This window comes from Myotis myotis, unplaced genomic scaffold (genome assembly GCF_014108235.1).
Source record: "Myotis myotis isolate mMyoMyo1 unplaced genomic scaffold, mMyoMyo1.p scaffold_m19_p_6, whole genome shotgun sequence".
Lineage (NCBI taxonomy): Eukaryota > Metazoa > Chordata > Mammalia > Chiroptera > Vespertilionidae > Myotis > Myotis myotis.
In genome coordinates, this window is record NW_023416368.1 from 24,721,019 (window position 1) to 24,734,419 (window position 13,401).

The 13,401-nt window shown below is 44.3% G+C and overlaps 1 protein-coding gene across 3 annotated transcripts in view; it reads left to right on the top strand.

The window, feature by feature from the left end:
* Positions 1-228: 228 nt before the first annotated feature.
* The window catches only part of PRELID2 (PRELI domain containing 2), a 59,258-nt gene continuing 46,085 nt past the window's right edge, over positions 229-13,401 (top strand). For 2 of the 3 annotated variants that reach the window (XM_036314404.1, XM_036314405.1), the window contains exons 1-2: positions 229-409; positions 13,061-13,118. In XM_036314404.1, coding sequence (XP_036170297.1) covers positions 335-409; positions 13,061-13,118 — 133 coding nt within the window. In that variant the 5' untranslated portion in view covers positions 229-334. Of the gene's footprint in view, positions 410-8,977; positions 8,998-13,060; positions 13,119-13,401 lie in introns of those variants that run through there. The other variant, XM_036314406.1, reaches the window with a different exon arrangement.

The window sequence follows — 13,401 nt, forward strand, 5'->3', positions numbered from 1 at the left end:
CGGGCAGCTCCGGGCCTGGAAACTGCGGTCCGCAGGCCCCGCGGGGGAGGGGGCGTCCCGGCCGCTCCAGGCGCCGCCTCCGGGCGGAGACGGCGGGGCCCCAGAGGCGGGGTGCGCCTCCCCCACTCCGCCGCCGACAGAGGACGTTGGCGGAAGAGGGCGGGGACGTGACCGCTTGTCTGTTTCTCCGAGCGGACAATAAAGTTTCAAAGTTTGAAAGACGAGGAAAAAACCCACGCCCCTTGGGTCGCCCTCGTGTGGCGGCCTGCAGTCCGGGTGGAGCTCGCGTGGCCCTGCGCTCGCGGAGGCGTGGCGGCCGCGGGGGCGCGCGGGGATGGGGGTCACAGTGGAGGTGCACCAGGTGTACAAGTACCCCTTCGAGCAGGTGGTCGCCAGCTTCCTCCGAAAGGTACCCGCCCGGCTCCGGTCTGGGGCTCCCGTTCTCCCGCGCCTTCTCCGCAGCCAGCTGTCTGCGCCCCGCGCCCGCTTCTGCAGCCGTCCCTCCCCCTCCCGTCCCCGCGTCCCCATCCCCCCTGGCCGCTCATCTCCCCTCTTGTCCTCTTTGTCCCCCGTGTCCCCTCTCGTCCCCCCTCCGCTCCCCACGCCAGAGTCCGCACCCACCGTCTCCCCTGCCGCTGCGGTGCTGCCTCCGCGCTGTGCTGGGCGAGGGTGGAGGTTTCCTCGAAGGCTCCCCCCTCCGGCCGCGGGGAGGCTCCGTGCGCGGCCTCACGTTCACTCTCTGCTGCAGCGGAGGGAGAGGCTCGTGGGGAGGGTTACAGGAAACCCAGGTTCCCGGGCCCCGTGGATGTTGGGTAGGACTTGTCGTCTTTCTAGAACATCAAGGACCCCTTAAAAGCGAGTGGGGGGGTCACTGAAGCCATCCTCTTAAGTCTTCTCCGCATTCTTTCCATCGCCTGCCCACCTTCTCTTTTATTCCAACAGCTGTGGGCCTTGGGGCAGATGGCTTACGCTCCCCGTGCCTTAGTTTCGTAATCTGTGAAGTGGGGACAATAGTGGTTTCGTCATCTGTGAAATGGGGGAAACAATTGTATCAGCTCCCACGGTTGGTTGTGAGGAATCAGGTGAGATAATTCCTGTAAAGTGCTTATCCCAGTGACCGGTGCCTCTAAAAAGCTGCTGTTTGTACTCCTGTATCGGAGCACCCTGGCCGCAGTACTCAGTGGCCCTCTTTATGCCAAGGGCTCCTCCGAGGAGGACCGAGGTTCCTGGCAATAGGATAATGGGAAATTTCTTTGAAAAATCAAAAGCACCCAGGCCTGGGGGTGGGGCCCTGGACTCTAGTCTGGCTTTACCTTTGCTTAGTTCACTTGATGACCTTGGTCAAAGGTCATCTTCTCTGCAGGCCTCATATGTGCGTCTCAGCTGAGCGTTGTACCAGAGACCTTCCAGGTGTCCCTCCAGCTTTCACATTCTTAAGCAAGATCTCACCAAGGTGCATTAAGCAGCCGTCGCCAGGCAGTGCGCTCCATATGCTGTGTGGGAGCACACCTAAGGGAGATGCTGGGGGAGGAAGGTGGTAATTTTTTTAGTGATAAGACCTGACTTTCATTAGAGGAGATTATGAAGTTGGGGGCCCAGGTCACAAAGGAGTGAGTAGGATGCTGGTGAACATGATGTCACCATGGAGGCCTGTTTGGGGAGGTGGGGGGAGATGCCAGCTTGTTCATGGCACCTACTAGGTGCTCAATAAAAAAAATCTGAGGAATGATGAATGAAGCCCAAATTAGTGACCTGATGTAGTCTTTGCCTTAGGCCAGGCTTCTGGGTCCAAAAGAGAAGTAGCAAACACCCTTTTTTGTTGTTAGGATTGGCACTCTGGAGGGTGGATTCTCTAATGCCACGGCTCCTTGGAAAGCCTTTCTGGATTGTCCTTGTCAGGAGGTGATCTCTGCCTTGTCAGAACTGGAGGGGCACTGTGACCATTGTCTACAGTATTGGGTAGTTACTTCTGCACATACTTCCACCCTCGGCTGTGCATACTCTTGAAGAAGCACATAGCACAGTGCTGAGCTCTCATCTGAATTCAGCACTTGGCGCTTGTCAAGATTCTGGGCTAAATGTGTTGTTTTTTTCTCTTTATTTTCATTGAACACGTGTTTAGAAATACTTTCCTCTGTGTGCTAGGCTCTGTGGAGCTGATGGTTTCTCCTGGGTGAGAGTGACGTTAATAAATGATTAACACAATGAACACAGTTTCAATTCTGATGCGTATTTATACAGGGCAAGTTCATGGTGCTGTGACTGAATATAGCAGGGAGGCCTGTGGAATCCTGGTGGCCATTAGGAAAGGCTTCCTAGAAAGAGTGGCATTTGTGAAATAGTGGGTGAAGCGCGAGTAGGAATTTCCTAGGCAAGAAGGGAGAGGGGAGGACGGGCTTTCATGCATTACCATGCTTACTTCTCCCAGCAGCTTCAGGAAGTAATTATGATTGACTTCCATTTCACAGTCTGGAAAAATTGTGGTTTGGAGAAGTTTAAGCGCCTCTTCCAAGTGCCCAGAGCTAGCAGGTGGGAGAGCCAGGATTTCAACATTTCTGAATCCAAAACCCACAACCCTGATCACCAGCCTGTGCTGCTTGTACCCAGTAAGAACAGAGATGATTATAGTCATCCCTCAGTATTCCTTGGGATTGGTTTCAGGACCCCGTCCCCCCTCAGATACCAAAATCCGAGGATGCTCAAGTCTCATACATAAGATGGCGTAGCATTTGCCCATAACCTGTGTTTGTAGATAGGTTACAGTAAGGAGTGCCTATACATAACTTCATTTGTGTGGATTCAATGTAGTGCTCATTGCGTGGCAAATTCCAGTTTTGCTTATTGGAACGTCCTGGGATTCCGCCCCCCGCCCCCCCAACTGTTTTCAATCCATGGTTGGTTGGACACAGAGAACTGATTGTACTGAGGTAGTAAAATGTTTCTGAATCAACTCTGCTATGCTCTCTATCTAATCTCAGTTTCCTGTTGTCCACAGTCTTCTCTGGGGTTTATTCATCTGGGTGGACCTTTGGTGCCTGCTATAAGGGCATGGCTTAGCTGTGTGATAGGGTGAGAAAATACAGTGTTTCAGTTACCTGCTGCAGTGTAACAAGTCACCCCTGTTATTCAGAGGCTTACACCAATGATAGGATTCTCACGATTCTCTGGTTGACTGGGCTCAGCTGAGGGGTTTTTTGTGCCATGTATTGTAACCTGAGGTCACCTATATAGCTGCATTCAGTTAGGAGCTAGAAGAATTCTTATAAAATACTTAGCAAACTGGCACATAGTAAATGAAGACCGAGGAGGACATTTTGGAAGGTAGGGGCAGGGAAAGGGAAGGAGAACATTTTCAGAAAAGGCCTAGTGATGGAACAGTGTCAACACTATGGACAACACGACACTTCCATTGTTTCTATTCAAAAGCAATCTTCACGGATCCCTGGGAGGGGCTATGTGACTATTTCTGAGACATTGGTAAATCCAATGGCTGTGAGAATCTTCATCTTATGTTATTTAAAGCTGTTGGTGGTGGCGAGAATGACACCAGGTGTTAGACCAGTGGGGTTAGACCAATGGGGTCAGACTGGACCTTGGTTCAGCAACCTCGGTACTTGAGTTCTGGCTAGGAAAAAATTCAGAGCCAAGACTCTAACCATAAGAGGAAGTTTATGAAGAAAGTCACAGAGGTAGAAGTGAGTGGGAGAAGAAATGGGCTCAGGAAACAAGTTACGGAGGCAAAAGAAGGGGCCCGTGGATCTTAGAGAGAAGGGTAAAGGGAATGTTGCTGAGGGTGTGGGGGCAGAGGAGGAAGATGGGGAGGGGAAAGGTCCTCCGTCCTAAGGGGTTTTAAGGGTCGGATTTTAGGGGGGGTGTCGTCCCAGGGGAGGATCTTAACAGCAGCTTTCAAGGTGTGTCCTTTCAGGGTTGTGGTACCACTGATTGGTTGGCACCAGGGCAGGGATCATTAGTCAGTGCTGCTGGTCCTGAGGTCAGCTGTGGTGCGCTTGTCTGGTTTTGCTGCTTTTCTGGGCCTGGATCCCAAGCACAACTAAAGCCTAGATGTCTTTGATGCAGGTCAGAACCTCATTGTCCTGGGGGCTTAATGCTTAAGGGCTGTTCTCTGGCCCCCTTGCCCATCCCCCCTCTCAGGGGGTCTAACCCTCATGACTAGCGACATGTCAGGGGAGGAAAGGTCAGGGGAAGGTCTGAACCTCATGACCAGCGATATGAAAAGTCAGGGGGTCTAACCCACATGACCAGCAATATCCTGGGAAGGAAAGATTACCCGGGGGAGGGCGGGCGAGGTCCTTGTTTTCTGCCCTGGTGACCTTCTTCTATTCCTGGCCCATCGTCCTTGCTCTGCTCATGTCTGTCCAACTGCCTACCACAAAGCCATGAACCGGAAGTCAGTAGACCTGGACTCAGTCATTGTGCTGTCCCTGTTAAAAGCAGTTTTTAGCCCTAGTCGGTTTGGCTCAGTGGATAGAGCGTTGGCCTGTGGACTAAAGGGTCCCTAAAGGTCCCAGGTTCGATTCCGGCAAAGGGCACATGCCCAGGTTACGGGCTCGATCCCCAGTAGGGGGTGTGCAGGAGGCAGCCGATCAATGATTCTCATCATTGATGTTTCTATCTGTCTCCCCCCCTCTCCTCTCTGAAATCAATAAATGAAAAAAAAAAAAGCAGTTTTCAGGTGGCTTTGGGAAACAGTTCCACCAGCCTATGCTGTGCCCTTGTGCAAATTAGAAAGAGGCATCACCTAGGGTTCTTATCCCACAAGCTCACAGTAAACAGGGCTAGAGGAAAGTAAAGGGTCTGTTTATGCAAATTACAAAAGGGTGCTCCTTCCTCCAGGTGGCTGCAGCCCTAGTGCAGGCAGCCCTAGTGCAGGCAGCCCTTGTGCAGGGAGCTCCATGCACGGCCATCTAAGGTGACCCTACCATCTTAATTTCTCATCTGTGAACGCCAGGAACCCCACCTATCTCCCAGGATTGTGAGAAGACCAAATGCGTAGCAGTTTGACAAGCATAAGCTTTTTATAAGCCTAAAAGTTGTCTGAATGATTTTTTTTTTGGCATAATACACTTCCTTTTTAGTCGTCTTATAGTGTTTTCAAAGGAAAGCACTTGGCAGAAGGGACAATCACATGAGGATCTCTGGGAAGCCTTGGATCTGATTTTGCACAATGGTACGTTTGAGGCCTCTTCAGCGCCAAGGAGGTTCTATTTTAAATAGAGTCTCCTGATCTGTGGCTTTTGGTATGTTAGGACTTGCCTTCCAAGTTATTATATACTACTATTTTTAAAGCCTGAGAAATGTTTGCTCTTACACCTGCCTGTTGGCTACCACAGGCAAAATATTAGCTACATGCTTTCAAAGCTAAGTGGCACCTTGAAAACAAACAGCACAGCACTCTTTGTTCATGAAATGTGTATGGTGTTTCTCAACGAACTCTTCGTGGAGGAATACTCTGAAACCCGAAATGGTTTATTCATCCAATGCTAAGCTGTGCTGTCCATGAACTATAGTGTCAATGCACTTGACAGTGTATATTGTGTTCTGTCCTTGCATGACAAGTGAACCCAAAGTTGCATAGAGGAACGTAGCAGTCCAGAAGCTCACTCATATCTGGAAGCCCACATGGGTCTGTTTAATGGGCTTACCTTTCATGAGCTGGATTCAAAGACTTCTTAAATTTTGTACACCAGAAATTTAAAGTCATTTGACTGGATTTTCTTGTTGATCCTCAAACGAGGCCGCAGAAGTTACAGTTTTTCTTACCATAGAGTTGAGCGGTTGATTTTCTTTCTATGCTACAGGCAAAAGAGTGAATAGAGGGTAAGCTTCATGGGCAGGGATTCTGTCATTTCTTCCTGATGTATCCTGAGTACCCAAAGAGATCCGGGAACATAGTAGGTACTCAATAAATCCTTATTGAATGAATGAATGAATGAATGAATGAATGAAACACTCTTCTGGGATTTAGCCTTATATAATTTCAGACCAAGTCAGTGTGGGATTTAGTAACATGCCCTTACTTTGTGGACTGTAATAAAATGGACAGATTAAAATAATTTCTTTGCTTCAACAGTTTTATTTATTCTAGCCAGCAGTCTGATGTGCTAAACAAAATGCTTTTGAGTGCTTTCCCTTAAACTCATAAAGGGGATTTATGCATGCTATTTCCATTTAGAGTAGAAAGTTGATTGGGTAATTAATAACGTTTCCATTTCTGATCCTATCTCTTCCCCCTTGCAAATCTGACACTTACTTGTCTGGAACGTCTCTCTTTGCAGAGCTCCTGAAATACTTGGAGTGAATCCACATTTCCAGAATAAATGATGTGACAAATGATAAGGCCTAATTTAACATAATGGTTGTTATTCTTTTGGCTCATACTGTAATAGTGTTTGTTCCCTTTTACCTTCTTATCCTCAATTCTACTAGAAGATTAGGCATGATGTGGAGGGGAATGGTACAGACATGAGGAGCATGGGCTCTGACATCCGATAGGGGTCCAGGGTGCTTGTAGTTGTGTGAGCTTAGGCAAGTCAGTTCATGTTTCTATGCCTCGGTTTGCAAAATCAGAAGAACAAAAAGCTATCATCTGGAATTGGGGGAAATAAATTGGATAATGCACATACATATGCATAGCTTAATGTTGGCACACAGTAGGTTCTTTACAAGTACTTGTTATACATTATGATAGTAATGCTGCTACTACTACTTCTACTATTAATTTATCACACTATTTCATGAACCTAAAAATTAAAAGCCTAGAGAAGTAATCTGCAGATATCTTTACTAACTTGGAGTAATAAAGGATAGAGTGGGCATGAATAAAGTTGCATATTTGAATCATGACTTATTTTTAAAATGTCATTTATAGAATATTAAAGTATACTTGGTAACTTATCTCAGGGAGGCTTTAGCTTAATCAGTGCACAAAAGACAGGAGATTTTAAACTATCCAAGTACTAGTAGTTAACCATTCATTATATGTGTACTAATAGACACCCATAAAAGTGTGTGCCCTGGGAGATGAGAAGGTAACTAAAACATGGCCCTGACCTCAAGGGGCTCACCGTAAAGGGGGACAGAGGGAAATACATTGATTTTCTGCGATACGTATTTTCTCAGGGACATAGCACAGGCATACAGTGTGAGGCAAGGTTTGTAGTTTACTTATAAATCTGAGAGAACTTTTAGGATATTTAGAATTTGATGCCTTTTTAATAAAGTAAATCTTCTCTCTACTACTCTTACTTCTCCGATGTGGTGCTTTCACTAATTCTAGTGGGGAGGGGCGTGTCAGGGAAGACGTATCTTATACAAATTCTGAATTGCTAAAGCAGAGCTTGTGAGGTTTTACTAGTCTAGGAAAGGAAGAAATATCTTCCCATAGTTTTCAACCATCATTTAACTATATTTGGATTACAGATGGATACCAGTAATATACTTAATGCCACACCACAGTAAATTGCAAGATAAAGACTGAAGCCTTTTTTTAAAAAATTTTGTTTTATTGCTTAAAGTATTACAAAGAGTATTACATATGTCTCCTTTCCCCCCCCCCCCTTGACATTCCCTCCCCGCCCCCCCGGGCTCCCCTACCCCCCAGTGTCTTGTGTCCATTGGTTATGCTTATATGCATGCATACAAGTCCTTCGGTTGATCTCTTGAAGCCTTGAAACTAAGTGTCAAAAAATGTTGATTCATTCTTTAGTAGCAAAACCAGCTACTGTTCATTGAGGACCTGCATGGTGCCAGATGCTATACTTTATATAAAATTATTTTCTTTAATTCATATAACTACTCTTGGAGGTAGGTATTTTTCTCTAATTTTACAGGCGAAGAAACGAAGTCAGACTGAGATTAAAGTAATTTGCCCAAGACTCCCACAGATGGGCTTCAAACTGAGGTCTCTTGGATTCTAAAACTCATTCTGTTTCAACACTTTGTGACTTCATTTTAATTTTGTTATTTATTTCTTAATTTTAAATTTAGAAATAATTTAACTTATTAAATGTCGCAAAAACAGCAAAGAATTCCAATACGCTCTTTACCCAGCTTCCCCAAACCATGTATAATTTTTAAAACCATGGAAATAACATTGATACAATGTTAACTAATCTACAGACCTTATTCAGACTTTGGCCGCTGTCCACTAATATTGTTTTTCCAGAATAGGACCCAATCCAGGACCCCACATTGCATTTAGTTTTCGTGTCTTAGTCTCCTCTGACGTGGGAGAGTTCATTAGTCTTTCAAACCATGGCGCTGTGAAGAGTACTGGTCAATAATTTTAGAGACTTTGATTGTATCTTTAATGCATTGGGTTTATAAATGCATTACATGTTGAGATAAGAGGATTTTCCTTTGTATCCCAATTATAAACTATTTCTTTCAAAGAACTTCTTTATGTCATTCTCAATTATTAGGACAGTTTTGAATGAATGAGGGAAATGTGACGGTGATTGGCCTTTGTGTAGCATGATAACTTCCCAGCCAGAGGGCCTTTGAGGGTCATCTGGTGGTCCCCTACCCTGGCTTCTCAGATGGCAGCATCGTGGTCTGCATGTCTTAGCTCCTGGTCCTTTGTTCTTTCTACTTCATCATCCTACTGGCCTGCAAGGCCAATGAACAGCCATTCAAAATATTTATTCACTTTACCACTGTTAGTTATTTTATCATTGAAATTTTGATTAATCAATGACCCCATTGATATTGGTATAAAATTAACTTTGCTTTTCTTTTAAGGTAGACTATTGCATGTAGCTTGTAAAGGGAATTTTGCCTAGCCCATAGTGACTTCTTTTGTGTAGCTATACACCAAATCTCTTTTCAGCAGCTTAGGTAGCAAGGATTCCTTTAGTGCTTAACAGGGATGTTAATATAGCAGATTTTTTTTTTTAGTTGTCTTTGCAGAACTGATCATACTTATCTGTCGGCTCAGCTGCTTCCTGTGCTCTCTTGGATCATGCCATTTGGAAGTTGGTAAACAATGACTCCTTTTGAGGTCATTGACTTTTTTGGGAGGTGGAGTGGGGTGAGGAGTGTATTGACTTCTGAGGTTTTAGGAAAGTTGATACTTTACTAACTCCTTACTATCTTAAGGGAAGGCTTTATGAAAGCTTATATATATATGCACTAGAGGCCCGATGCATGAAGATTCATGCAAGAATAAGCCTTCCTTCCCCTGACTGCCGGCACTGACTTCGCTCCAGCTGGAGCCGCCTTCCGCCTCTCGCCTTGTCGCATCAATTTGCATATTCCCTCCTTATTGGCTATGGGTGTCACCATCTTTGTCGCAGAGTTACAGTCAATTTGCATATTCTATCTTTATTAGATAGGCTTTTCCCCCCTCCTATAAATAGGAAAGGTAAATACTATATCTTCATGAAGCTCCTCTCACACGTGTATTGAGTGTTTTTCCTGTAATTAGATGGACTCAATTTCTTGGCCACTCACTTTCATAGCTGTGTGTTTGTTTTCATGTATATTTTGCTTTTACCCAGTATTTTGCAAGTTTTCGGCCTCTTACCTTTTAATATGTAAAAAATAAATGAAAGCAAGGTTTTTATGCCAATGTGGGAGAGTCTACATTTTACTCTTGTTAGATGTTACAGACATGTAATGCATACAGTGATTATTTGCAATAGATCGGTATCTTGGGGAAAGGAGTTAGTTTATTCATTCTGTGAAGAAAGTGAAAATCCTAAGTTCAAAATGAAGTTAAATATACCTTAAAAAATCTCTTAAGTCACCCAGAAAATATGGCATGCATGGCGAAGGTGCACAGGCCCATGCAGTAATTCTTATGCCACTGCAGTTTGTGATCCCCTGAGCCAAGTCCAAGGGTGGCAGGGTTTTGGGAAGAGATCTGGGTCATCAGGCCACTGTGCTTTCATGAGAGTTCCTAGTGTGGAGGGGGGACTGGAAAATCCAAGCCTGGCCTTGCTGTGTGCAGGTTTTACACCATTCCATTGTGCTTTTAACACGAAAACTCCTTATCTTGACACTTGTTAATAGGTTTACTGTTTTGGAGGTGACTAAATGAGATAGTACATACAGGAGTCTCTAATGCAGCACCCTGCAGTGCCACAGTCGATGCTCAGTAAGTCTTCAGTGGGCTGCTGCTGACCTAGCTCAATCCATTCCACTGTCGCCTCTCTGAGCAGCTTTCCCTCTCTCAACCCCTTGTCTGACTTCAGATCCATTTCTGTGAATTAAATCATGAATAGTCAAGTTACCACAAGATGATGTCAGATTATTTCAAGTAATGCCAGGTAGGGGGAGCCTCAGCACAATAAATCCTTACTTTTAAACAAGTTCAAACACTTGCCTTTTATGTCATGGTATTTAGCTGTTGTAAACAAACCTCTGATTTTTTCCCCATTCTCGTCTGGAAACGTGAGGCTCATGACTATCCAACTCCAAAAGCAGTTGCATAGGAAAATGACTCGACTCTTGCAGATGATTTTACTGGAATGAATAGTTCAGGATCTTTTGTGTTTGGTTAATAAAACTTCCATTTTACTTTTGTTATTCACAAGCATTATCTAATGGGTGACCACTTATTTATTTTACAGTGGCTTCTCTCCACAATTTTTATTCCCCTCTTATTCCTTAGTCTGATTTATTTTATATATATATATATATATATATATATATATATATATCCTTTGTTCTCCCAACTAACATGTGAACTCTCTAAGTGGCTACAATTTTGTTTATTTTATTACTATATTCTCAGTGTCTGGAACAATGCCTGGCATGGCAGTTACTTAAAAAACATTTGAATGAAGAATAAATAGAGTTTTCACTATTATTTAAACTGAAACCCTTTGACTTAATAAACAAATATAAGAATTATGTAAAAGTGTGATGTTTCTGAGTTTATTATACTCTTTAGGAATTTCCCTGATAACTAAGTGAAGTAATAAGGACTGAAAACTTTGATCACTGCCCTTCTCTAGTGATCACATGTGCAATCTCTTTCATAATTTAGTTCAGTAATCTTCCTACAACTTACATTGTATGTACAATATTTGGTCAGGACATACTGATGAGTAAAAAATGAGCAAACTAGGACTGTAGTAAAGGAAGTACTCTCACTTTACATTGGTGTGAAAGTTCTAGCACACACACACACACACACACACAATTCAGAGCATCTGTGTATCTCAGATATTGCCTTTGCTTCACGGGTGTTGTGTAGGTGAGGTGAGGCCCCTGAATGAGGAACAGAACAGCTAAACCCAAACATTATCTTCAGGAAATACTGAAGGCTAAATTTTGAGAAAGCAGTCATCATAATTTTGAGCATTTTCTTCCCAGAGCAAAAATTAATGAAAGAATGAATAACTAAGTCATTTTTGATTAGTTATCAGGATTATAGTTGCCAGGATGGAAGTGTGAATGACAGTGTGTGGCACCGGGCATGACGAGGTGTGAGGCTGCTGAGGACTAGGATTGCTTTTCTCAGATTGGTTCCCAAACAAGAAGTAAGCTGTAGTGTTCAAACTGATCGCTGAGGTCAGTCAGGGTTATCTGCCAAATCATTCCTTCATTCAGCGAATATTTATTGAGTGTCCACTGACGCCAGACACTGTGCAGGTGGTAGAGATGCAGGCGTGGCCGGGACAGACCATGTTCCCGCTCTCTCAGCCTCTGTTCTAATCCAGTGTCCTTTGGGGCCGCAGGTATTAAAGAATGTCTGAAGGTGAAGGACTTTTTCGATAAAGTCAAAATCAGTCAATGAGCCTCTTACACACACACACACACACACACACACACACACACACACCCATGCACACTCACAAGCACGCACGCACCCAGCTGTGCATGGTGGGGGAGACCCACACTCACTGCGTTTTGCCTACTCTTTCCTGAGGTTCAGAAGACGTATAGTCCCAAGTTTGCTGGGTGGAGGACCCTCTTCTTTTGCCCTCCAGCCTCTTTGCTGCTCTCACCTCCCCCTTATGATGTCTTGGATAAGACTTCCTGTACTTTTCTTTTCAGATTTGGTCACATGATAAAGCAGTAAACCTCTGGGAAAAGAGTCCAAGGGGTGCTCAGCAGGCCTGAGTCAGCAGCCAACCTGTCCTGTGGCTTTGAGTCACTTCGCTCCCTAAGTCTCTCCTTTTACATCTGAGCAATGGAAAGGGTTGGATTTGAGTAACTCATTTGGGTGTAGGTTAAGTGGACATGGACATTGATGGCAACAGAGCATCTGTGGGTACATTACAGCCTTGGTGCTCATTAGCAGGCTGATTTTGAGAAAATTACTGACTTTATCCAAGTCTTGATTCTTACTTGTGAAAGGGGAAAAACAGCATGTATGTCATGGGATAGGTTTGAGAATTAAACTGAAAATATATACACTGCCTAGGACAAAAATGGTAGCTACTAGCAGCCTTATTGTATCCAAACTGTCCTTCAGGGGAATGTAGTCCATCAGTAAACTGTTTATTGAGGACCTGGCATAGATCACTCCTAGGATTATGTTCCTGTGATGCTAATCCAGCTACCAGGCAATGGAATAGGACAGTAGTGAAGGAATTCACTCCGTGTTAGGCCTGGTTGAATTCCCTGGCTCTCCACGCACTAGCTGGTGACCTTAAGCTCTTTGACCTTTATTCGGTTTCCATTTCTGAAAGGTGGGATAGTGATATCAGAGAACCAAGTCACAACAAAGAGGCTGCTAGGGGATTGAAACAAGACTGTGCAAGTAAAGCCTTTAGCACTGTGGCTGGTACAAAGAACACTCTTGATTTAAGGCTGTTTCAATATTGCTAGTATTAATTATTGATTAGCTTAACCTAACCTCCTCCTCTGCACCCAGGGCTAGGTTGGGTCTAAGAAAGCTTCCTCCTAGCTGTTTTTAGCCTCTCACTTACCTGGGCTGAAGTAGTAAAATGAAGGCCCTTGATTGAAAACGGGCCTTAGACATTGCTTGGAGAATATTTACTGTTCCCGCGCATAACTGTGGTTACTATGGAAGAGTTCACCTTGGTGAAAGATGGATGCTAATTCTTCTCTATGTGCTTTCTTTTAGTATCCCAACCCCATGGATAAAAATGTCATCGCGGTAAACACTGTGGAGGAAAAAAGAGGTAAGTTCTCTGAATTTACGTCACTTCATTGATCCTGATTTTTGTAAAGATGTGTGTTTGTTTGTGGTGTGTGTATAGCCTGTTACGTTTTAAACAGATGTAATTCTAAATTTGAGGTGCCTGAGAGAAGAGAGCACTGAGCACTTCTAGCAGTAGAAGGCTTGCCTACTATGCTCTTGCCACTTTCTCAGTTAATAATTCATTGATGACAATTATAACAGCTAACATTTTTGAGCACTTAATATGTGCCAGCCACATTTTCTTTTATTAACTCATGTAATCT